The sequence below is a fragment of the Dermochelys coriacea genome, chromosome 2 (genome assembly GCF_009764565.3).
Source record: "Dermochelys coriacea isolate rDerCor1 chromosome 2, rDerCor1.pri.v4, whole genome shotgun sequence".
NCBI classification, from domain to species: Eukaryota; Metazoa; Chordata; order Testudines; family Dermochelyidae; genus Dermochelys; species Dermochelys coriacea.
In genome coordinates this window covers 151552253-151577466 of record NC_050069.1, presented here as the reverse complement: position 1 = coordinate 151577466, position 25214 = coordinate 151552253, and the positions used below count along the sequence as shown (strand labels likewise).

Below are 25214 nucleotides of genomic sequence, written 5' to 3'. Positions count from 1 at the left end.
TAGTGGTTCTGTTGTGTGTTGTGTTTAGTTGCTGGTGAGTATTTGTTTCAGGTTGGGGGGCTATCTGTAAGCAAGGACTGGCCTGTCTCCCAAGATCTGTGAGAGTGATGGGTCATCCTTCAGGATAGGTTGTAGATCCTTGATGATGCATTGGAGAGGTTTTAGTTGGGGGCTGAAGGTGATGGCTAGTGGCGTTCTGTTATTTTCCTTGTTGAGCCTGTCCTGTAGTAGGTGACTTCTGGGTACTCTTCTGGCTCTGTCAATCTGTTTCTTCACTCAGAGGTGGGTATTGTAGTTGTAAGAACGCTTCATAGAGATCTTATAGGTATTTGTCTCTGTCTGAGGGGTTGGAGCAAATGCGGTTGTATCGTAGAGCTTGGCTGTAGACAATGGATCATGTGGTGTGGTCTGGATGAAAGCTGGAGGCATGTAGGTAGGCATAGCAGTCAGTAGGTTTCCAGTATAGGGTGGTGTTTATGTGATCATCGCTTATTAGCATCATAGTGTCCAGGAAGTGGATCTCTTGTGTGGACTGGTCCAGGCTGAGGTTGATGGTGGGATGGAAATTGTTGAAATCATGGTGGAATTTCTCAAGGGCTTCTTTTCCATGGGTCCAGATGATGAAGATGTCATCAGTGTAGCACACATAGAGTAGGGGCATTAGGGGACGAGAGCTGAGGAAGCATTGTTCTAAGTCAGCCATAAAAATGCTGGCATAACGTGGTGCCATGAGGGTACCCATAGCAGTGCCACTGATTTGAAGGTATACATTGTCCCCAAATGTGAAATAGTTATGGGTGAGGACAAAGTCACAAAGTTCAGCCACCAGGTTAACCGTGACATTATCAGGGATACTGTTCCTGATGGCTTGTAGTCCATCTTTGTGTGGAATGTTGGTGTAGAGGGCTTCTACATCCATAGTGGCTAGGATGGTGTTTTCAGGAAGATCACCAATGGATTGTAGTTTCCTCACGAAGTCAGTGGTGTCTCAAAGATAGCTGGTAGTGCTGGTAGCGTAGGGCCTGAGGAGGGAGTCTACATAGCCAGACAATCCTGCTGTCAGGGTGCCAATGCCTGAGATGATGGGGAGTCCAGGATTTCCAGGTTTATGGATGTTGGCTAGCAGATAGAATACCCCTGGTCGGGGTTCCAGGGGTGTGTCTGTGCGGATTTGTTCTTGTGGTTTTTCAGGGAGTTTCTTGAGCAAATGGTGTAGTTTCTTTTAGTAACCCTCAGTGGGATCAGAGGGTAATGGCTTGTAGAAAGTGGTGTTGGAGAGCTGCCTAGCAGCCTCTTGTTCATATTCCGACCTATTCATGGTGACGACAGCACCTCCTTTGTCAGCCTTTTTAATTATGATGTCAAAGTTGATTATCACTGTAGCTCACGAAAGCTGATGCTCAAATAAATGTGTTAGTCTCTAAGGTGCCATAAGTACTCCTTTTCTTCATCCCTATTTGAGTTAGAAATGTGTGAGGCCTGATTGCACTACTCTAGTTCTATGTGTCTTTATTTCTAGCATAAAATCTGAGTATTTCAGTGATGAATCAGACTTATGCAATTTATATTAGATATACACCAATATTTGCTAAGGCACCTTAATAAAACAAAAAGACCACAGAGAAATATTTTCATATTTATTTCATATTACTTACTTTTATTTTAAAATGCACATCTTAGACACATCATGAAAGTGGAAAAGGAATAAAAGTTGTTCTTACTTTGTAGTGACCTGAATTCAACATCAGATGTTAAAATCAAGACATGAAATTCTGGTAGAGAGATAAAAGTCAGAACAGAGACCTGACCACATGCCGGATGATATTAGTGGCAGATGTGATCGTCAGAAGTGTGATGGCATTTCCTCTGAATAGGCGAATGTACTCTTCAAACTTTGATGTTAACATGATTAGCAATGAAAGTATGCTTTGTTCCTTTGCCTTCACATGGTCTCAATATTGGCAGTTATAGTTTACTTGTATTTTTTAAATCAAATATTATCCTCCCCAGTATTCATGTACAGATGCTTCATACAATGCTGCTTTTTTGTTGGACCTTAAAGAAAACTGTGAACCAATGTACCCAATATGGAGCCTGAAGTGCTACAAATATGTTTTTTTTTCCTTTTTATTTAATCCAAACCTTTATGTTTTCCTGGTTTTCCACTTTCAGTCCTATTACCACTCTTTCTTATAGGTTACTTAACACCAGTACCCACACTTCATAGTCAGTCCATTGCCCCCAGACACCCATTAATTGACTGCAAACACAACTTTATTGCAAAAATGACTGCAGCTTTATTAAGCAACAGGATTTACAGGCAATAACATAATCAATATAACATTAATATATCACATAATTAAATAAGATTCTTACAAGGCCTGCCTGTAGCCTGGAATATACACAAGATCATTGTTCCCACTGATAGCATTTACCAGAAATTATACGAAATAGTACAAAGCATGGCTTCTGCACTGGAAATATATAACCCATGTATTTGCTTCATATCCAATCTGCATCAGAAGGATGATGCTCCTTTCATTCCATAGGCATCCCCACTGGCAACCTAAAAATACTAATTCCCCGGTTTTTAGGCTTTACAGCTACTTAAAGACATAATGGGACTGATTCTGCCACCCAAATTAATATGAGTACAACTGGAAGCCAAGGGGACTACTCCTGTGAGTAACTGATTCAGAATTTCACTCACATGACTAATGGTGGCTGGAATAAAACCACAGTGATTATGGTGGGCTGATAACCAAAAGGTGAATAAGCTCATTTATTCATTTGAAAAGGAGTACTTGTGGCACCTTAGAGACTAACAAATTTATTTGAGTATAAGCTTTCGTGAGCTGCAGCTCACTGTAGCTCACGAAAGCTTATGCTCAAATAAATTTGTTAGTCTCTAAGATGCCACAAGTACTCCTTTTCTTTTTGCGAATACAGACTAACACGGCTGCTACTCTGAAACCTGTAATTACTCATTTGAGTGCCTACACCAACCAAACAGGTGAAACACTATGAGCTCAGAACTGAAGGACACCTTAAACGTTCTGCTTCCGCCACAACAATATACAGGTGAGTGCACTTACAAAGTTCTTCACTTCTGAAAGATAATAGCATTGGAAATGGTAGAATCTATCTGTATATTGGTTGATGCTGCTAAAAATTGCAGAATCTAATCAAAATTGTAAGACTGTTTAAGTGCCCTCTGCAGATACACAGGTTTCCAGTAGGCTACAAGGTATGCTATGTGTCTTTTATTTAGCAAAATATTCAATTATTCACTCACATCACAGTGGTCTAGCCCCTTTCATGCCCTAGAGGACTGGTTTCACAATCTGGAAATTAACTATTTTCTTAAGGAAGCTGGTAAGAATCAATCAATGGCAGACCAATATTTTTCAATTCTCTTTTTTAAAAAACAGAAGGCAAATCTGATGAGGAACTGAGAAAGTGGAAAACGTACATAGCCTGGTTTGTGAGCTGGTTCTTTGGTGGGGTCAGGCAAGGGGAAGGACCTGTTTGGCAGAGCAGGGTCCTTTCTCCCCTTCCTGAGAAAGCACATAGCTCACATAGGGATTTGGAGAAGGCTGGACATGAGAGGTTTTTATGGGCCTGGCCATGCCCCACCATGGGCTGTGTGTGACCATTACAGAGAGTTTTCTTCTGCCTTGACCTTAGTGCTGTCTCTGTGCAGAGTTAGGAAACACACAAAAGTTAATACAGGATCTAGCTTCATTAGCTTCCTAGAGGATTCACCATGTAGTTTGTACGGATGATGTGTGTCTCCTAGTGCCACCACAAGCCATCACCTTTATATTCTGTCCATATGCATTAACTCAAACCCATAAATGGGTCCTCATTAGTAGGTCCTGAGGGAACAGTTTCCCCATGCCCTACGTACACACACATTCCTTATTTTCTTGATAATTATCATTCAACTAAGCAAAATTAGAAGATTTCCAAGATCTTGATGATTGGTTGGGAAAGTCCCAGATGCCTAGAAATGGGCTGCAATTGTTAATATTAGCACCACTTCTTCATAATCCACTGTTTTGTAACTCTTTAGCGTTTAAATGCATTGTCTCTGAAAGATAATAACTGAATATTTTTAAAGACACAGTAAAATAATGCTCTAAGGTTGATAGTATTGAAAACCAAGAAAGAAACAGAGGAGCATAAGGTGTTGGGACAAGATCCAAAATCCAAGAATAAAAGCTATAGGAGATCATAGAAATTTTAAAAATGGATAGTTAGTAGTGGGTGGGGTTTTTTCCCCTCCCTCCTCCTCTCTTTCTTTTTTCTTTGATAATACTTCGGGGAGTCACCAGTGGAATCACTGATGAAGAAAGACTGGAATTTGGCTAAGTACACTTGTATAAAGTGAGAAGATGGACTAGAATCACAGTTCCTTTAAGGACATGATTCCCTTTTACTCCATAAAAATACTGGCAATGTTACGAGAGAACTAGACTTGACATAACCGCAGCCATTTTGTGTACTCAGCCACCATTAATTGGATGCGAGAACACCACATAGTCAAAAATAATTTGGACCATTCCTAAGCAGACAAAACAGCTGCATTACTGCAGTGTTTCTAATAAGGATAGATAAAGTGAAAGATTCATGAGAATGGGAGGGAGTCTGGATAGCTCACCTGGGATTTGTGTCTGTGACCATAAGTTTCATGCTGCGAGTTGCTTTGCTGATAAGGAGAATTATGAGGTTTTTCCTGTTGCTAGGAAATTGTTAGCCCATTAGAGGTTACTATGAATTATGTGCTTTGTTTTGAGCAATCTATAAAATACATTAGTTAGAATGTGCAATTTGGAGAACTTCGGAGAGGTTTTTGACAAGCTAGGAGACTGACACTCAATTCTCCAGTGACTGGGAGGAAGGCTGACCACCAAAACCCTGCTACTAACCACGCAACGCCATCTCAGAATTTGGGTAACTATATCTGGGGTGCTCTGAACTATTGTTATTTTACATGTGTGCTTTAGACTCGATAAAAACAAGGACTTTTGTGGGAAAGCACTCTTGTGTGTACCAATCATTTATCAGATGGAGGAGCTGTGTTTCCTTTGATTTATGTCTTGAAACTACCTGAAAAACAAAGACTAGTTACCATAGTTTGGGGTTCAACAAACCCCAGGTAACAGCAACACTATATATACAGTAATATACAGATTCAAGCATTTGAATTTCTCTTACAAAACATTATTTTCCAAGGTTTAACATCTCTGGTATAAGTTTTCCAACCATTTGTTAATTATCTTACAAAATTTGTTTGGATGCATATTTATGCAGAGTAGCAAAATAAATTAACTAACTTTGCACAGAATTTGAAAGGCTTTCTTTTTCTACAAAGCAGCTCACAAAAAAATGGCTGTTTATAAAATAAAGTTAGTTATGATTTCATCCTTAATCTGGACTAATGATTTTTATTAGATAGATATAGGCCATAATTTTCAAGAATAGGAAACTAGAGTTAGTCTCCTAAATCCATATTTAGGCACAGAACTATGCTGCCTAATTTTCTAAAGTGTTGAGCATCGATGTCTGAATTTGAGGCTCCTATTTTTGAAAATCTGAATCTTCAGACCAAACCCAGCAAAACTTTACTTCCATGAGTAACCTTTTCTTGTGCAAGTGGTTCCACTGACTTCAAAGGGTGTAAATGGGAGCTCTCAGTGCTCAGCATCTGTGATCATCAGGCCACTTTTACATATATGACTAAATAGGGATTTAGTTGCTTAACTTTTAGGGAGCCATGTTTGAAAATTCTGGTCTAAATTACTTTGGAACAGAAGGGCCTAATGAACTAAGTATGGGCCTGTGAGTCAGAAAACCTGGGCACTAAATCTGGCTTTGACACTGATTTACTCTGTGGCCTTGGAAAATCATTTTACCTCTGAAATTAAGTAAAATGGTTCAATTTTCATCGCTCCCACAGAATTCCTATATAACCTTGGGCAAATCATTTAATCTATTTGCTCCAGTTCCACATCTGTAAAATGGGAATAATAATACTTCCTTTCTTACATCTTTTGTCTGTCTTGTCTGTTGAGATTGTAAACTGCCCAGGACAGGGACTGTTTCTTACTTTGCACAGACCCTTGCTCAATGGGACCAAGAACTGTAATACAAATTAATAATACCTTCCTTCTCACTTAGGGTTGTGAATCTGCTGTTTGCTCCTTGATATTCTTGAATACAAAGCATACATATTGACAAAACATTATTTTTAAGGCCTCATAATGGTAGACTCAACCTGTCACTTATCAGAACTAGAAAGACATTTCCTCTAATGGATGTTATGCAATAGATGCCCACTGCTGCATTTCTTGTCCCTTTTTTGGAAGTATCAGTATTGGCCTCTGTCCCAGAGCGAGTATTAGACAACATGGACCACTGGGCTGATCTGGCTTGGTAATTCCCAAGTTCCTCACTATCACCTTTAATAATATATGTGTTTCTGAGAACCTTAAATATATGATAATGGTGTGTATTTATTAATGTCTGAAAAGGGTTTCAGGGTTCACTATGCCTATGTATATAAGATTAACTATGTCCTTGAACTTTCCATGTGGAGTGTACCTATCCAATTCAGGCTGGGAGGTTCATTACTGCAACTGCTTTATTACACCTGCTACTGCTCTATTTGCTTTTCTACCTAGGCTGAATGCTGGTTTGTTTTTTTGTTTGTTTTGTTTTTATCCTTTAAATTGATAGATACAGACCTTCTTCCTTCTTAACTGCATGGGAACAATGCAAGTAATCTTACTACCAAAATACACAGTAACATATCCTTATCATGTGTTCTAAATATGTGTTCCATTATTGTAATAGTTATGCAGGCCAATTTTAATGAAGAGTTATTAAGAGAGACAGCATTAGATGGATGCATTTACACTAGAGGAATGAACCCAAAGTTAAAACTAGAGTAAGAAGAACGGAGATTAAACAGACTGAAACAAATAAATGGAGGGCAGTGCTGTTTGTTTCTCACTGCAAGTCTCTGCAGTAGTTGTCTTGCACACCCTGCACCTTTCCACCTGATTTCTAGCAAGCAAATCAGAGCAGAGTATCTTTCTAGATCAAGACACTTTCCAGTTCTGCTTTAGTGACAGGGGAATGGGCATTACCCAGAAGCTGCAAGGTGATGTTTAGACATGGCTGACAAACCACGAGCTCGGCTTTTCTTTTCCACAGGGCAAGCCCTCCAATACTCCTCCTCCCCTTAACTTGCTGAAACTTGCAGCTGTGATTCACAACCTGACCAACAGTGATAGATAACAAACCACTGACCTTGAGGGCAGCTTTGAGTGTCAGCCTTCTTATTGCGTTGAGTCACCACACTCCTAGTGTGTGTTATTTTAAGTATCACATATATCAGCCACTACCAAATAGAATTTGTGGCCATGTGCATTTTATTAGTGAGCTTCACTGCCTTTTTTTTTTTTTTTTACATATACTGTACAGTAAAAGAAAGGAGGTGGAGGAGGAAGCCCTACACATGGGAAAAAAAAAGACTCTTGAAGGCATATGATAAACTTTTTGAATCTCTTGTTTTCAGTTATGCCATAAGGAATCTATATTGATACTAATATGTTTGCACTGGTAGCTTTTCAATTTATTTTATTATTTTTACACAGCTCACAGCAGTAGAGCAATGTCAGAAATATACCATTCCCCACAACAGAACACATCTGTGATGAATCTGCACAGAAGCAATTAATTTCCTTGTGGTATTTTTACACTGGGGGCTTAATGCAAGTCCCCATTATACAAACAAAAAGCTCTAGACAGCTCCTGCTGCCTGATAAAAAAAAATCAGATTGAGAAGGGCTGTTTGGCCTAGGACTGCTACAGGCAATGACTTGTAATGAGGCATCCCAACACTAATTATGAAGCTTATTAAAGAGAATTCTCTAAGTTGTACTAAAGTGCTGGCTATAATCAAGTTAAGGAAGACATGCATACTGAATTGGGGTCCCTCACTACCTTCTTGCATCAAGTGGACCTCCTTAACTAGACTAATCTAGGTGTCAATTTATAGTAGCAACATTATTATGGTTGGCAGGTTGGTCAAGATTAATTTGATAGAGAGGCAGGTGAGAATCCCAGCAGCTTGGAGACAATTCACACATAATAGCCTTTCCACCTAACTAACATCTGCCGGTGAGGGGGCCAAGAAACTGTCAAAAACAAATACTTCCAAGCCAGGATTTTATTCTTAAACTTCTCCTGAATCTTCACTAAGGTTGGGAAAGCAATATTTCAGTATACTGTTTCAAAAAGATTAATAAAGATGTTAGGAGGCTGAACTGCTCTGAGATTTGTTTAATTATTCCCCATAGTACTGCCCCAGCAATCTGCTGACATTTAGCCCCGACCCCGCAAATCCTCAGTAAATATTAATATATCAATTCAAACAGGGACTGTTGTTTTATTGGTTCACGGAGCTCAGAGAGATTCGCCACAGCGGTGAAAAATAATGTGCAGAACTGAGGAAGAACGGCTCCTTTGATATCACCTTCTGCTGCACACATGTGCTGGGAGCATCAACAAAATGGAAATTCTGTTGCTTTGCCACAGCTGTACAGTGACACTTCAGATGCCTTTGCTTCTCTTTGTACAGCCTGCTGGAATAATCCCAAAACCACAGTGGTAAGAGATTGGACTAGGGGAGAGAGAACAGAAGAAGAAAAATCACATTTTATTATTTGACACACTGGAAATATTAAGAATGGGTAAGTTTCCATTTTACAACCTAATAAGCTTTGCCCAGAACAATGAAAGCACTAATAAGTGCCAAGGAGTGCTAAGCCTAATTCTCTGCCACTGTTTACTATAGTGACTTTGCTATTTGTTTCTCTGAATTGTACATAAACTTCCCTTTTTCTCCTATCACTCGCCCCTCTTGACAGTTTGCCTAACACGTTTAATGTGCCTAACAGTACACACACCAAAAGAAAAATCCCAGGGTTTGCCCCCCCCCCCAACTCCATTTACTTGCTTGCCCCAAATTTAAATGCACATTTTTAAAATGTCTCTCATAAATACGCTGCCAGTCCTACTAGATGAGTGTGTGATGTGGGTCAATAATACGCCCCAAAGTCTTGGGTTTAGGGAAAAGGGCTGCTGTGCAACATTTGGCATTCAGATGTATTGAGCTGCAGAGTTAATGCGTGATTAATTTTATTCATAAAAATGTTAATCACTTCATTGTGAGATCTTTTTAACATTCTGCACACCGACCACCTTTTAAGTTCTTTCTTACACAAGCTCGCAAATGTATTTAATATTTTCAAATATTCTGTTATTGCCAATAACCCTTGTTATTAAACATACTTTTAAAATGTAATAAAAAATCTGACAAATAGCGGAGCAACACTAAACACAAATAGAAGCCAGTTCCCTCATATCTTCCCCTAGGCAGAAACTGACCAGCTTCTTTAATATGCACTTGTTTGCAGAGTCCCCGAAGCAATTTTTTCTCAAGCATGCTTCAAACCTCTTTGGCACCGTCGAATATCATGAAAATAATATAAGCCTCCAGCATGTTACAGAGGGGACATGTTATTGAGGGGAAATAACACTTCTGTTTAAAAGGGAAGGGAAGATCTCAGTGTAAGCAGGTCATTTTGTTTTTTGAGACAAGTACCAAAGTCTCAGCTGAAAGTGGGATCAGGCATTGGGGGGTGTGCCTCTTGGACTCACTGACTTGTTGTTTCCAGCTGGGCAAGACTATTGTGTACGTATTCAGCCAATGCACTCATGAAACTGGATAAATGGATTAGTGGATCAGAGACACCATCGGCATCTTCAAAAGGAAAACAGCAGCCTGCAAAAAGCCTGACATTTGTGTACTGGGGCAGAGGGTGTGTGAATGCTCTGCCTCTGCCAAAGGGACAAGACAGTGATAAACTTTCAACACTGACCACCTCACTTTGTGCTGCAATTCGCCAACAAAATAAATGGATTGTTTCATTGTATCTGAACCGTAGACAGCACAGGGAAAGCGCCACTTGTACGGCAACAAAGGACAATGTATTGTGTGGGGCCAACAACTCAAAATAAAACCTTTCATTATCTATGGGTCAGCCATAAATCTAGAATAAAAATAAATGTTACGTTTAAAACTCGCCTTTAATTCTGCATGAAGTTTGCTCCAGTGTTTTCTAATCTCTTACGAGAAGCACTACATGGAACTCAGTATGTCTTGAGTTTTCATTGTTAAAATAAACAAGCAGTTTGTTGTATTCTTTTGATACCGCATTAAACATGCAGGGAAACAAGTTTCGATATCAAACATAAAGGATGTCTGAAATGCTAATTAAAGTAAGTAAAATCAGATAAATGCTTTAATTTCCACGTTCTGTTTTTACAAACACCCATGCATGTATGCTCTTCATATATACAAAAGGAGAGCCAAAAACAATATTAATGATGATGAGGGAATTCAAGTAAATTAATTCCTTACAGAAGTACAACATTTAGTTTTAAGAGCTCATATTTTCTAAGTCTTAAATGTTGAATACCTATTTCTATGGTGTTTTCAGTCTCCTGGTATGTTTTCAATGATTCCTGTGCACATGGCTGATTTTATGGGCAAGCTATGAACGAAACTGCATGGGGGCACCACACAACTGGGAACACCAACCTAGCCCAGAGTCATTTATGTACCTTTTCACTGGAAAGCATGTCACACTGCCATATTTACTGCATGTTCCAGCGTTTTACTTGATTTCTTAGGTCCAGGTAAAATTTACTGCAGAAATGTAAAACTTTGCAACCTGAAAACTGACCTAGTGTAGTGGCTCTGAGAGCAAAAATGGTTAGCAAGATAGTTCAGTGCCATATGACCTCCACTGCCCTTCCTTATATAAGAAAAGGGACTCAAAGTTGCTACAAACCCACATAAACCTGCTGTTTTTCACATTTATGGGGATACATCATCCATAGCCTGATTACAGAAACTAAAATGATTCAGAACCTTATTCATGGTGAAAAGTTAATTTGTTATGCTGTGTGGCTTTTATGATTCCTAATAGAGTATTATATTATTATTATCATTCTTTGATTGTATGTATGTATTATGTCCCCGCCAGGTCTGGTTCGACATTTTGACTTTGGCCTGATGGGGGGCCGTTAGCAGGGAATGGAGGGTTTAAGCAGGAGGTGGTCATGGGATTAAAGCATCCTTGTCCCTGAGCTCAAACCAGGGGGGGAAATGTACTTGGAGACTCAAGTTTTGACCAGTCCTTCTGCGAGTCATTATTACTCATTAGCCCTTTCTCGCCGTTGTTTGCACTGTGGGCGCCCAACCTGCCCCGGCCAACGCCCCCGGGCCAGCTCGAGCCTTTCTCTACACCTCGCCTCTGAAGATCGTTGGAGAATTTTTCACAGCAAGGTGGAAAGTGCTTCTTGTGCTGTGGCCCGGGCTGGGTCTCTCTCTAACGGCCCCTTCCCTCCTTCGGTGCCAGGCTCCCGCAGCCGCACGCTGGGGCTCAGCTCGACCGTCGCCCGGTCGCTCTCCCAGCCCGGCGTCTACTAACGGCCCCGCCAGGGCTCCGGCGGCTCCGCGAGCCCGCGGGGCGGCGCCCGGTGCGGGCGGGTGGGCCGCGGCGGCGGGGGGCCAGGCACAAACTCTGCCCCCCCCCCCCCCCCGGGGACAGCGCTCGCCACGCTCCTCGCCTTTTACAGCGCGCTCCAGCCTGGGCCGGACCGCGGCCGCTAAATGGCCACCGCCGGCCTCTTGCACGGCGGGGCTGGAGCCTGCAGCAGCGTGGCCGGCGAAGGGGGCAGCAGCCCGCCGGGCTCCGAGACCAACGCGGGTCCCCTCGCCTTTCACGAGCGCAGCCCAGAGGGGCCCTGCGGCCTCCCCCAGCCTCCCGGCCCTCCAGGGCGCGGGCAGGGCAGAGCGGCCCCGGCCCGGACGACCGGCCGGACGTCGGGCCGCTCGCGGCTCTGCCTCGGGCAGCGGGGCCCGGAGGCGGCGAGGCGCCGTCCCCGGCCCGGCCCGGCCCTGCCCTGCAGAGGGCTCGCTGGAGGCGCTCGGTGCCGCGGCGGCTGCCCCCGGCCTCCTCCCGCCGGTGCCGGGGGAGGTCAGCGCGGCGGAGCTGCGCGCCCGGGGCAAGGGAGGGGCACTACGAGGCTGCCCGAGGCTCTGGACCTGCGGCCATTGTCTGGCGGCAGCCGACGGAGCTAAGCAAGGGGCCCCTTATTGGCCCTAATCCGTCGCGGGGTTATTTAAATAAGAGGCTTGTTTAACGGAGGGACCGTGGCCCACCGCTAGGAAGAGACTTTCCTCTCGAGCAGCTCCGCCCCCGCGGCTTGCGCTCGCCGTGACGGGCGGCAGGGGTTCATAGAGTGGAGCTGCACTTGGAGCCACGGCGCCTGTTACAGTCCTCAGTGTCAGGCCGCTAAAACAGGGAGATGAGGAGGCAATTCTCCATATTGCTGGGCAGGCAACTGTGCTTGTGGATCACCGACCGGCGCGCGGGAGAAAGGGAAGCCGCCATCGCACGCTGAAAGCTAGCGGGAGCCTGATCGCCGTCGATGATTACGGCGGGACGCGGACCTCTTGCTGAATCTCCCTCCCCACCGCAGCCAAGGCTCTGACTCCGTTGGGCTGCAGCCAGCTTCTGTGCGTGGCACCGCCCGGGAAGGGGCAGCTTCAGACAGAACCAGCCTGAGAACGGCCGTTCGCAAACACGTACAATAAGCGGGGCTTAATTCAGATTGGCCGCGACAGTGTGGCTTGGGACTGGTCAAAGTTTTTGAGCAAACAGCCGCAAATAAAGCAAACGTTAAAGGAGTAGCAATAACCGAAAGGGACCCACAATGTAGGGGAGAATCAGTTGAAGCACTTGCAGTCTTCCTCTTTCCTTTTTCCGATTTGTCTGAAAAACAATCATTAAAAATACAGACTTCTGTTTTAGAAAAAAGGGTTTAAAATACACACGGGCATAAACACTCGCGCACGGTTGGTAACTTTGTGCAGCTATGGAAAAGCTAGATCCCCAACAAATATTCCGTTTGCTGTAAGTATATTAATGTCAGGTAGTTCGCTGTACTCAGGATCATATAAAGTTTGCAACGTCTTCTCTTTACAACCTTAGATTTCTGATATCGTCTGTAAATGCCAAAAAAAATAATAGAGGGGAGAAATGAATTACTTTCTATCCTAAGGAGGTGAGGGATTGTTAAAACATACAGAAATGTAATTATAAGGGAAAGTGTTTTGATGTTTGCTGCTTGTCTTAAGAGAAAAAAATAGGGCCCGATCCTGGTGCCATTGAAAAAAAGTGGAAATTTTCCTATGGACTTCATCGGTATCAGGATTGGTCCCGTAAATATTAACTAGAAAGAAAAAGTAGGAAAGTGCCATTTTCCAGTTTATTTTTATCGGCTTGAAGCACAATTAAGATTTTTTTTTCTTTTAATACTCTCCCATGCACTATATTATTCGCATATATACATCTGGTACTCGGATTTTTATGAACGTGGAAAATATAACAGAAACTGCAAAATATTTCCCAGGGAAATGGCTTAAACTATCATTTCTAGCGTTACCTACGTGATAAATTAAACATATGATATAACCATTTGGTTTCTAAAAAATGCCTTCAAGGGTTCAGTACAGTCCTTTGCTAAAGTTCCTCTACCTATAAACATTCTAGGGTAATTCTAATGTTACACGCCAAACATAAATACCGCCGCATGTATTCTCTACGCATCAGAGATAAATTAGAATACAAAGAAAATCGATATATTATACAGCGCAGAGAATATACGATCCTTGAGATTTGTGATCTTTTGTCAAAAAGACCCAGTGACATCATGAAATATACAAATACACATACACAGAGACAGACAGACGGGCTGGCTGACTATAATGGAAAGTTGCGTGAAGAAAAATAACTGTTTTGAAAGTGAATAGGGAAAAAATCCCTAAATTACCTATTCGCCTACAAGTTATTAAACCTAGATTAAGTCTTTTTACGCTCCAGGAGTGCCAGGTGTTATGGACATACCTACCGAAGCGTTATTTCATTCGCAAGAAAGACCACATTTTCATGTTCAGTTTCCATTATTTTTCTGGCCTTAATTGGGAACTGAGACACTTTCCTTTTAGTAAACGTTGGGAATGTCCTAAAAACTCAACTGGAGTGAATTGCACAAATTGTTTGAGCTGAACGCCTGTTTGATTTGAGGATCCCAGCAACCAAAATGCACCCCTGCAGACTGCAGTGAAACACAGCTCCCTAACGGTCCTGAAAATTTAGCATACGATCGAAAAGGGGGGTGGGGGGGGGGATGTGGAGATCTTGTTGCTGTTGTTTCATTAGTAAGTGAAACGAGTTTAATTGGGGGAAGTGTCAATCGGTGATGACTCTGCTCTCACCTCTGGCACAGGGCAGGGGTGAGGATTTACCTCCATGCCGAGCTTTGAGCCAGCGCTGGCGGAAAAACTGATATTACGGTATTTTAAGGTTGTAATCCGGCTTTTCCTAAAACACTGAAAAACCTTCGAAAATCTGCAAAAGAGTAAACGAAAATAATCGGTGACAGACTTTGCAATTGAGACAATGAGACGCCAAGGAAAAATGGCCAAAGCTTGCTGAGGGGCAACAGAGTGATTATTATTAATTACTATTATGATCACATAATATGATTATAGAACTATTTCATTTTATCATCTAGATATGGGGTAGTTTCGTTGGTATCTAAACAAACACGCGCACCCTTCTTGAAAACTGTTTTATAAAAGCTAAGGGCAAGTCTGTCTCCGCCCCTTGGGTGATATTGCTTCAGGGAAGGTGACTCTGCTGCCTTTTACCCACAGAGGGCGCTGCGAGCCTTCCCAAGAAAGATGACTCCCCAGTTCGGCAGCTCAAGTGCAAGTGATCCAAGTAAAGCCACCGTCTCCAGTCCCAAAACCCTTATAACGTGCAGACACAGGCGCGCGCGCACCTTCCCCCCCCCCCCCCAGCTCTCAACAATTAAAGTCCCCTCTTATGAAGCAAAGTAATCTCCCTCTTCTCCTCTCAAGCCAATTTGGCACCACCTTGTTTGCTTAGCTTCACAGAGCAGCATTGTATGCTTTTTAAATGAAAGATGCCAGTTTATGAAAGCTAAGTGTGTAGCAAAAAGATCCTTGAGTATCCGGATCTACCACTGAGGGCAATGGTAATTATGTTATGAATGATCAAGGAACATCGGACCCAAGGAAAGTATGTCGGGGACAACGGGCGTTGAACTGCAGCTATTTCTATGTACTTGCTATTAAGCAGGAATTCGGTCAAGTTTATACCAGCAGTTAGTTGGTACTGTAACTGGCTTAAAGAAACTTGAATGATTTACATTAAATACTTAACTGTTTATCTCCTTCATTCAAGTGCTCAGCACTTTATCGAAATAATCAAGCTCTATTTTTGTTTGAAACTGGAAAAGTTTAATATTAGAAAGGTAGAGTTGATTAGGATTTTTAAAAACATTAAAAAGGTTGTATGTTAAAAGCCTGCAAAGTGCGTCAAAATCAACTGCTTTCCCGGGAGGGGGAAGCACAACATACATTTCAAACACCTCTCATATTCCGCGCCAGTTCTTGCAAGAATATGACTCCATTTTAACAAATTTAAAATAAAACTCAATCATCTTCACTTCTTTGTAAACATATCTCTGAGCAGTAGTTTACACAGAAACCATCTTTCCATTCAATGATATTGCAGCTAAACCTAGACCAATATTCTGAACCTTGATGGGGATTTTATTAATATTTTATTTCAAAATCTAGTCTTGTTTCAGACAACTCCTGTTCTGAGGTTTGCTCAGTTTGGATAGGGCGTCACCACATTATTTCTTAATGACTTTCCCAGCTGCTTCTTTCCATTTTCCACCATCAACAACCATCTGGTAGCTTATTAGCACCTCAATGCTCATTTCGTGTTCTCTTTTAGGAGAAAAAAAAAAGAAGGAAACACTGAAAATATTACAGATTGTAACGGTTTGTCTTTGGAAGATTAACGCCATCTAAACCATGCCTATATAAACTGGTAGTTTCTTTTTTTCTTCTGGCTTCTTCTAACCAAAACCACAGAAACTTGTAACACACACTCTGGAAAAGTGCAGTAGCTGCAACTTCATTTCCCCCTATTTTCTATTAAGATTTTACTAAATCTCAAGTGGAAACATCTTTCAAAAGTTACATTTCCTCTGTAGCTGTTTAAGAATAACTGGAACAAAAATCAAAGCACAATTTCCTATTCCACTATTTTCCCACTTAGCCCAAAATATGGACTAAATAAACAATTTACTGGTGATCCAATTTATAAATTGATTTTTAAAGTCAAGTTATATGTTAGTGAAGTTCATTCTCTTCTTTTTTTTTACTTTCAAAAATTAATTGTTATAGAGTAACTGAAAATAAAACCACCTACACTTTTGAAGATCATATGTGTCTGAGCATTTTTGTCCCTTACTTGTTGAAAGGATAATTATCATCTAGCTAGCCAACAAAAAAATTGCACTCAGTTCTTTAAATTTACATGTATGAAATGTGAAATTCACATCTTGGCTTAGAGGATATACCTTTCACTAACAGTAAAGCAAAAAGCCTCAATTTGATGATTTTAAGGTACAATTACCTAAGGAAAAATTCTCTAATATTTAGGAGGAAAACAATAAATGTTTGATTACATGTTTAATTTAAGTTTAAATTCTGCAACAACAAAAATACATACCTGAGGAGATTTCATAATTTCATTTAGTTTATTAGACAAAATATATGATTTAGACAAGTTTTGCTGACGCCCTATTTACAATCTGAAATCACTCTATATACAGAAAAAAACACAAACACATGAGAAACATTTACCAAACAAATAATTCAAGAATGGTTAGAGTAACACGATCTGAAATGGTACAATGGAGAAGGGGGGATCCATCTACAGATTTGTGTGATCGCTTTTATGGATTTGCACCACCTTATTGCAAAGAGAGATTGATGGGAGTCGTTTATATCGTTTCAAATTTTTTTTTTTGTCCTTTATACCAGTCTCTGAAATATTTTTTCACCAACCCATTTAATCAAGCAGAAGGGAGAGCTGTTAAAATTCGCGGTGTTCCCTCTTGCTGAGCCAAAGAGCTGTAAGGGGGAAAAAGACGCAACAGTCTATCAGTAAAAAGAGTGAAAGCATCGCTATGGTGTCTGTCTGTTGATATAACTGCCTAACGTTAGCTAACTACACAGAAATATTTTTCTAGGACATAAATGCCAAAAAAAAAATTGAGATTTGTTAAGTTTCAGAAAAGTTACAAACTGGCTATGGACAGTTGTAAATTATTCTACCTTTGAAAGGATTACAGCAGGAAATGCTGTATTATCCTTATTGTCGTTTTATGTATTAGTATGAAGATGAGTAGTCGTTATAATTAGTCTTTATTATTCAAATACTCTGTGTCACATAAGTAACAGTCCTTCAGTGAAGAATAACTCACTTGTCACGGACAGGCTGGAAAGGCGATTTTAACTGCTGGGGTGGGGTTTCAGTCCTTGGTGCATTTTCTCTTTCTGGAGGAAAAGAAAACCCAAGAAACATCTTAGAGAAACACATAGGCGCACTCACACATGTAGCTAATCAGACATATAGGTATCAGTTCACGTTTGTATTGCCTTCATTGATTATTTGTTGTTCCAAAGCAGTTTAAGATATTCTTGCCACATTTTTTGTTTGTTTTTGTTTTGTTGTTGAAACACTTTGAAGCCGAAGGCTTTGAACTAAACAACAAAACAAGGGAAAGCTCCTGGGACAAGTTAAATAGTGCTACCCTAAAGATGTTAACTTATTTTTGAGGTGCCTGGTGTGTGACTGGTAGTATTCTACATGAAAGACACTAATGTATATTACTTAGCACGCTAAATTCAGCCCTAGAGTAAACTAGGTGGAAGTCCGTTAAAGACAGTGAATTACAACAAGGCTGAATCTAACACCATTAAAAAACAATAAACAGCTCTCCACCGGACATCGCTGCTTGGTGCATTACCTATGTGTTTGGGACTGGTCCTCTCTGTAGGTTTTTCACTGCTTAGGGCTCCAAGGGTTGCTGTTAATACAGAAGGCTGTTGCTGGGGCTGAAGATGGTGGTTATGATGAGCAGCATGATGGTGGTTTACTCCCAAAAAAGACCTCACGTTTAACAGGGAACTCTGAGTGAGGAAAGCCCCATTTGTCCAGTTGTGAAATTTGCCAATCTGGCATGTGTAGAGTCCATGGCTAGGGAGGAAAGCCGGATGCTGAATCTGGGCGGAAGTGTGGTTAACCTGGGAATGAGAGGGAGGAGGAGGGGAAGACTTCAGGGCGCCATCAGGGCTGGTTGCTGTCTCTGCCAAAGACCAAATCTTGGGTTTGCTGTGAGGTGGCACCTGTAAATTATTCTGTCCATTGGGATTTATGATTCGTGTGCTGTTGTCAGAGGCCTCCTTTACCAGGGAGAAAGAGTCTTTGGGTTTAAGACCTTCAGATTCTGACAATGACAAACCCTTTTCTTTTTCCAAATGTTCATCTTCGCTGCTTTGTCTCAGGAGCTCAGATTTCTCTTCCTCTTCTTCATTACTCTGCTCCCCATCATTCTCATCGATTTTATCAATGTCTATGCTTTCCAGGTCGATTTCTTCGTCGTCTTCGTTCTTTTCGGGGTCTCCCTCGTTGTCACTCCCAAAGAGGTTACCATCTTCTTGGTCCTTACTCCTTGCTCCCCAAGTTACTTTGTTCTCCTTCTTGAGCCTCCTTCTAGCGTTGGCGAACCAGGTGGAGACCTGGGTGAGGGTCATCTTGGTGATGATGGCCAGCATGATTTTCTCCCCCTTGGTGGGGTAGGGGTTCTTCCTGTGCTCATTCAGCCAGGCCTTCAAGGTGCTAGTGCTCTCCCTGGTGGCATTCTTGGGTCGCCCTGGGTCCCCATATTGGAACTGTCCATAGGGGTAATAGCCAGGGGCAGTGTGGGCAGCAAAAGTAGCAGGGTGGACACCTGGATTATCCTTCAGTTCATACTGGGAGCCCTGCAACACATTCAGACAAGCAGAGAAGAAAAGAAAATGAGTTCTCTTGTTAATGTCTCTAACAGAGCTGAATATGTTGCTGCTGCAGTTTGTTCCCTTCTTAAGAGAGATCCGTCTTTCCCCTCAGTACACCGGCAGCAATGAGGCATAAATACGCCTTTAGAATACAGCACGGGGTCTTTACAGCAAAACTTTGGCCTCCTCATTCTAGGTTATTCACATTTAGTTTGAACAGAACTGTTCCCAGATGACTCCCCTTTTGTGGTGAAAAGGAAGAGTGACTGCACAGGGATCTGCTAAACGTTAGACCTATTTTCTGCTCCTCCACCACTTCTCAACCCTCTGAGCCCTCACCCGCAGGCAAATCAAATCAAACGATGCAAATTTAATGTTTTCACATTTATCTCGACGAGTCAATTTTATTGTGTATTTAAAATAAGCAGGCAGCAAAAAGGAGAGATGACCTCACACGTACATATTTAACGACAACACATATTAATAATGTACCTATTTTCAAAGTATCTTTATTTAGCCCCAAATCAATCTTAAAAAGTAGTTTGCTAACAGGTTAAATTAGTCGAGAAAGGTAACATGCGATTTTGAATCGCAAACACTAAAATGTGAGATATTTCACACGCACACACGAACCTAAGACGTGTGCTATAAAATATTAACTGGTTAGAAAAGAGCCCTTGTACGCTGGAATGGAGACGGATTCAGACTTATGATATATATGCATGCAGTTACTTTACCTCTTAAGTTTTACTCTGATCTGAGAAAATTGTTTGCGAGCATTTAGAGGCGGTGATTTATTTGCAATCAATATTCTTTTTATCATCAGTAGTAAAACACAGCAAGTCAAATTATCCCATCAGGTGTTTTGGTAAATAACATTTTATCTTTCTAACAAGCTCATTAGACCTCATTATTATCGCAAATTGTTCAGACAGTCACATAATATTTTACCTCTTGATTTCCAAATAATAAAAAGCCTAGAAATCAAACCAGGATATTACTACCCGTTTTAAGAACTGCCACTGTATGCAAACATACAGATATCTTTGTAAGTAGAAAATGGGAATATTCTTAAATATTTTAATAGCTGAAACCACCTTGTATTTCTGGTTTTGTTCTGTTCAATACAACCTGGCTCTATTTAAGCTTGACTATATTCAGAGTCTTAACACTTGCAAAATGTTATACAAGCCTTTTTGAAAAATAAAAGTTCAAAACGTCTTTAGTTTTCAAAAAGTATCAAATGTCTTTGCAAACAAACTGATCTAACTTTGGCGGGCAGCTGAAAAAGACCAAGTATTTTAATTTCATAGGCCAGGGTTATACACAGTCCACAAAGAAAAGAATGCCATCTTTAAAAGGCCTGATGTAATGTTTATTATAATTTTATCACAGAGTAGTCTTTCTACACTCCCTTTATTCCGTTGTTTTTTTATTACGGTATCTGAAATTATATTTCTCTGTAATCTCGGTTGGGAATTCTTTTGAAGGAGCTACTTGCAAATCACTCATTGCTTCTGTGTCAACTTTTACTGTATTAGCAAACCAGAGGTCAAATTTTAAATGCGTTTTATAATAAAAATTATTCGTAAAAATTATTGTATCATAAAATGACCTCATTCCAAATGTCTTCTCTTGTTCAAATAACGTATTTTTAAAGAACCTGCACAATAGATTCCTTACGTGTGCCTAGTTATAAATATTCACATCCTATACCTTACTGGGGGGAGGGGAGAAAGCAGAAGGAGGGGGGATTAAGAGGTGTTTAAAAATAAATCGAAACCTAAGAACGTCATCACTCAGAAATTCAGATATTTTATCTATCAGTAAGAAAATATTTCAACAAAAACACAGGTAAAAGGTAGTTTACAAACTGATCTGTTTCGCTTTTCATTGGGGAAATTCTCTAGCAACAAATCCAAGGACAATAATAAAAAATGTTATAGACAAATTAATGACAATGCAGTTCTCTACTTCAGTGTAGATACACGATTTTACTTGATGCAAATGAAATCTCTGAAGCTTAAAATAAAGTATAAGAAAGGCGATTTTAAGCCCTGAACAAAACGTCTGAAGTAAGGAAATACGCCAACTACTTTAGAATGCTCTCTAGTCTTTTTGTTTTCTCTTTTACAAACGGACTCGTTTATAGCTCCCCCGTCAAATAAAATTATCAGGCGGAAAGGTGGTAAAGGAATATTATTAAAGCCGGTTTAAATAACACCAAAAAATCATTCCTAATTTTCCTAAACGGAAAGTTGAGTTGCTTAGGGTAATCCAACCACAAGGACAGGAGTCCTGCCCAGCAAATCTACTGCCAAGAATAAAATTATATGGAGTTTGCTCCCGGCTAGAGTAGCGGCCGATCAGCCCAGAGCCCAGAGACACCCCCGCAAACACGCACACTTTCTCCGTACCAGATCCCTCTCTCCTGTCTGCTGGGGTCTTCGGTCATCGCCCTCCCCCCCCCACACACACACGAGCACCTCGGAGCGCAGGAAAGCAGCACCCCTTGGGGGATCTGCAGAGAGAGAAAGCGTCTAACTCCCGGGAGCCCGGAAAGTTACTCAGGCGGGCTCTTTCCTTTGCTTCAAGCAGTTTGCTAAGTGGGCTCCATCTCTGTGGCACGACCACAGATCTCCTCCCACGCCCACCGCCAGGGAGAAACGCGGGACAAACGCCCCAGCCTTTCGGTCCCGTTCCTGCCCCGAGCGGAGAGAGGGAAAGGGGAGGGCGAAGGGAAGGGAAGGCGTGTAGGGGAAGCAGCGCCCGAGACTTACCATCTGGGAGAAGAGGCTGAGGTCGGCGGTGTAGGGCAGGAAGGCGCTGTAGTTGGGGGCGCTGTAGGGACTCGCGTACATGCCCAGCACCGAAGTGACAGCAGCCGAGCCGCTCCCCAGCTCCGCGCCCCCAGGCCGGCCCGAGGCAGCAGCGGCGGCGGCGGCGGCAGCGGCGGCGGCCAGCACCCCGGGCCGATCGCTCCCGTACACCGCCTGGCTGGCGCTGAGATACTGCGGGTAGCCCAGCTGGGGGAAGGACATCTCCAGGGCGCAAACACGGCGGCGGCGGCGGCAGCAGAAGTATAAAAGGGGGGGGAAGGAATTTAAAAAAGAAGAAGACGGGGGGGGGGGGGGGGGGGAAAAAAATAAAAAAAAAGAAAAGAAAAAAAAAAAAAAAAAGGCAGGGGGAGGGGGGAAACTGAGCAGCCGGAGCGGGGGGTGGGGGCGGAACAAACCCGGCTGGTTCGGGTCTCTCTCCCTCTTGCCTTTTCTTTTCTTTTTTTTTTTTTTTACAGAAGTCAGGCTGGGCGAGAGGAAAATCGATCTGATAATTTTCTGTTTCGTTCTGATTTCTTTCTGTCAGAGCTGTATTGTAATGTGGGTGTGGAGGAGGAGGAGTGTGGATGGATTCAGTGGGGTGTCTTTCCGCAAATCTCGGCTCTTCTGCGCTCCTAAATCCCTTAGATGTGATCTGATCAACAATTGAGCTCCAACTGATGTGTCTGCCCTTAGGTCCTAGGCTGATCTTTCAGATACAATTTGAAGTTGATGCTTTGATTGGCAGCCACTTGAGCAGCAAGCCCCGCCCCGCCCCTCACCCACCCCCCCCTTGGCGAAGCACGTGGTGTTCAGCCCCGGCTCGGCCACTTTCCTTGGTGTGGGGGTGTGAGAGAGAGAGAGAGAGAGAGAGAGAGAGAGCGCGCCCGCGCAGCTGCGGTGCTGCTGCGCCTTGCGTGTGTGTGGATTTAATGTTTAGCAATGGGCTCCTTTCAGAAAAGCCCCCACTGCTGTATGACAACCTGTCTACACGATTTTACAGTTGTCCAACATTGGGGTTTTGCTGTTTTGCAGCCTTAGTGTGTCCCCTTTTAACAAAAACAACTGTGCCGCTGTTTTTTCCCCCCACCTTTAACACTGAGTCCTCCTTGTCGTCGCCAGGCTCCGGAACAAATGAGAGTGGCGTGGGAGGAAAGGGGGCTTTGCAGCCAGGCGACTGGTAACAATTTACCACTAAAAAACCGCTAACTATAGCAACCAGCGCAACGCCTTTCCCCACCTCCTCCCCAACTCATTTTAGGGGCAACCTTTTCTAGCAGCTCTTCCCAGAAATCTTTAGCTACAAATATCACTTGATCTCCCCCGCTTCATCCCACCTGAGTGACATTCAGTGCCAATATCAGCAGCATTGCAGCAACAACCAGAACATTAGTCAAAAATAATCCAGCCAATCAACCGGGGTGCTCCACTGGGGTTTTTTTTTTTTCCAGATTGCAAACTTTCAAGGTCCCTGGAGTCAGTAGGGACCTAGAGGAAATGAGTTGTTGGAAGGGTGTTGTTATTTTTAAAAACAATCTTTTTGCCCCCGCCTCCTTTCTTATTTGGTTACAACAAGCCCTGCAGCAGGAGGGAAAGAACCCACTGTCGGGAGGGCTGATGCAGCTGGAGACCCAGCTGCCTTAAAGAAACGATTTGCGGTGGCTGTTTGTCCGTCTAGTCTCAGGATGTGAGAAGTGGCCCCGCCTGCCCGCGTTGGCTGCGCTTTGGCCCGGGCACCGCGGGGGCTGCTGCGGGACTAACTTTCCCTTCTCTGCCGCGGGGCTTCTCCTCCCTGGGCCCTGCGCACTGCTGAGCCCCGAAGACCCGGGGGTTAGGCTGGGTGCTCCTGCCCTGCCGGGGCCGTGGTGTCAGGTCCAGGGGCTTCCCTCCTGGGGGGGGGGGGCATTTTCTTCCACTTGTCTAGTGGGGGTTCCACTCGACCCCTCCGGGTCTCCGCTCTCCTTATCTCGCCGTGCCCTTTGCTGGGAGCTCGCCCGGATCCTCCCAACTCCCTGCCGCTACAGTCTGGTTCACACTTTACTGGGGGGTTCCCCTGCCCCGCCACGCCGCAGCGAGTCCCTCTCGGAGCTTTGTTTATGCTATGGCAGGGACCCCACGCGCCCTCTCCTAGCAGGCAGGTCCCATCCATGTGAGTCCAGGGTTCAGGAAAGATTTAACAGCACCAGCAGGAAGGCACGCTCACCTCGGCTAATCCCTGCAACCCCGGGCACAGGGAGCCGAGGGGGTTAAAGCAACCCCCGCTCCACATTCACGTGCAGGCTTAGTCCTGTGCAAACACGACAGTCCAAACTCCTTTCTTTGTTATAAAGAAGAAAAAAGTGGGTATGAAGTTTTGCCTGAAAGGAGGGACTGAAGGGAAATAAAGGCAAAAGAACCATTTGGACCTGAACTTGGTTACACTTTGCAAAACCCTTTGTTTTAAAGGACGTCATACTGATTTTTGGAAGAAAGCATTTGCAGTAATTTCGCTTACTTTCCCACCTTATTGCGAACATTTATTCTAAGGAAGGACTCCTTATTTGTGCTTTTATTTATAATATCATATTTCACAATATAACATGTATAATATTTCACAAGCCCGTTTTACCCTCTGCTTCTCTCTGATCAGCCAAAGTTTCACTAATTCACTCACTAATATCATTAATGCTTATAGCACAGATAATGATTGCAAGTGTCCAGTTTTTTGAAGTGCGTCTTTCCCCCTGCTTTTTCTTTCCCGGGCTAACCCTTTCCTCCCCACTCTCCAGGAAACCTTTCCATCGAGACCTTGGCTAAACTTCCTTTTTACCCTCTCTACCATTTAGAGGTAGAGACCCTACCCCCTCCCTACCAGCCTCAAACAGAGGAGAAGAACAAAAGCTCTCTAACCAGGAGAGCCGTCAAACACAAAAGTGCTCCACTGTCACAAAGGTAAACGGTCCCAGAAAACTACAAGTGTTTTGCTAACTAAAACGTCACATTACAGGGTTGCAGGTAAATGAAGGTGGGATAAGCCATGGACACTGCCGAAATCGTTTTAGCTTTTTAGATATTGCTGGGATGTGCATCTAGAGGTTTCCAGTTGGAGGCTTAGGAAATGTGAATCATCCCCTCTCCACTCCACCTCCATCCTGCACAGATCATTTCAGAGAATTATGTCTCTTGCTCTTCTGTCATCCAGCTTCTTCTCAGCAGAATTTTGCCATAATTTCTTTATGTGAAATTTAAAAACTGGAGAAAAAGGCCGGGAGAGTCGCGAGACAGTTGTAAACAACCATGTCTTTAAAAATCAAAAGATTGGGAAA

The 25214-nt window shown here is 42.8% G+C and overlaps 1 protein-coding gene across 1 annotated transcript; it reads right to left on the bottom strand.

Moving 5' to 3' along the window:
* Positions 1-15784: 15784 nt before the first annotated feature.
* IRX1 (iroquois homeobox 1) lies at positions 15785-22612 on the bottom strand. The gene is made up of 4 exons (XM_038391033.2): positions 21874-22612; positions 18064-19078; positions 17518-17590; positions 15785-17164 (listed from the first exon to the last, which is right to left on the bottom strand). Exons 1-4 carry the CDS (start codon positions 22132-22134, stop codon positions 17107-17109), a joined length of 1407 nt encoding a protein of 468 aa, XP_038246961.1. The 5' UTR covers positions 22135-22612; the 3' UTR covers positions 15785-17106.
* Between the last annotated feature and the right edge of the window lie 2602 nt (positions 22613-25214).

What these genes read in the sequence shown, in the direction of transcription:
- IRX1 (XM_038391033.2), bottom strand. Translation starts at nt 22,134, where the DNA reads ATGTCCTTCCCCCAGCTGGGCTACCCGCAGTATCTCAGCGCCAGCCAG. An exon ending in GACCAGTCCCAAACACATAG is followed by an intron (nt 17,591 to 18,063) that starts GTAATGCACCAA and finishes CTTTTCCTCCAG; the next exon opens with AAAGAGAAAATGCACCAAGG. An exon ending in TTCCAGCCTGTCCGTGACAA is followed by an intron (nt 17,165 to 17,517) that starts GTGAGTTATTCT and finishes TCCCCCTTACAG; the next exon opens with CTCTTTGGCTCAGCAAGAGG.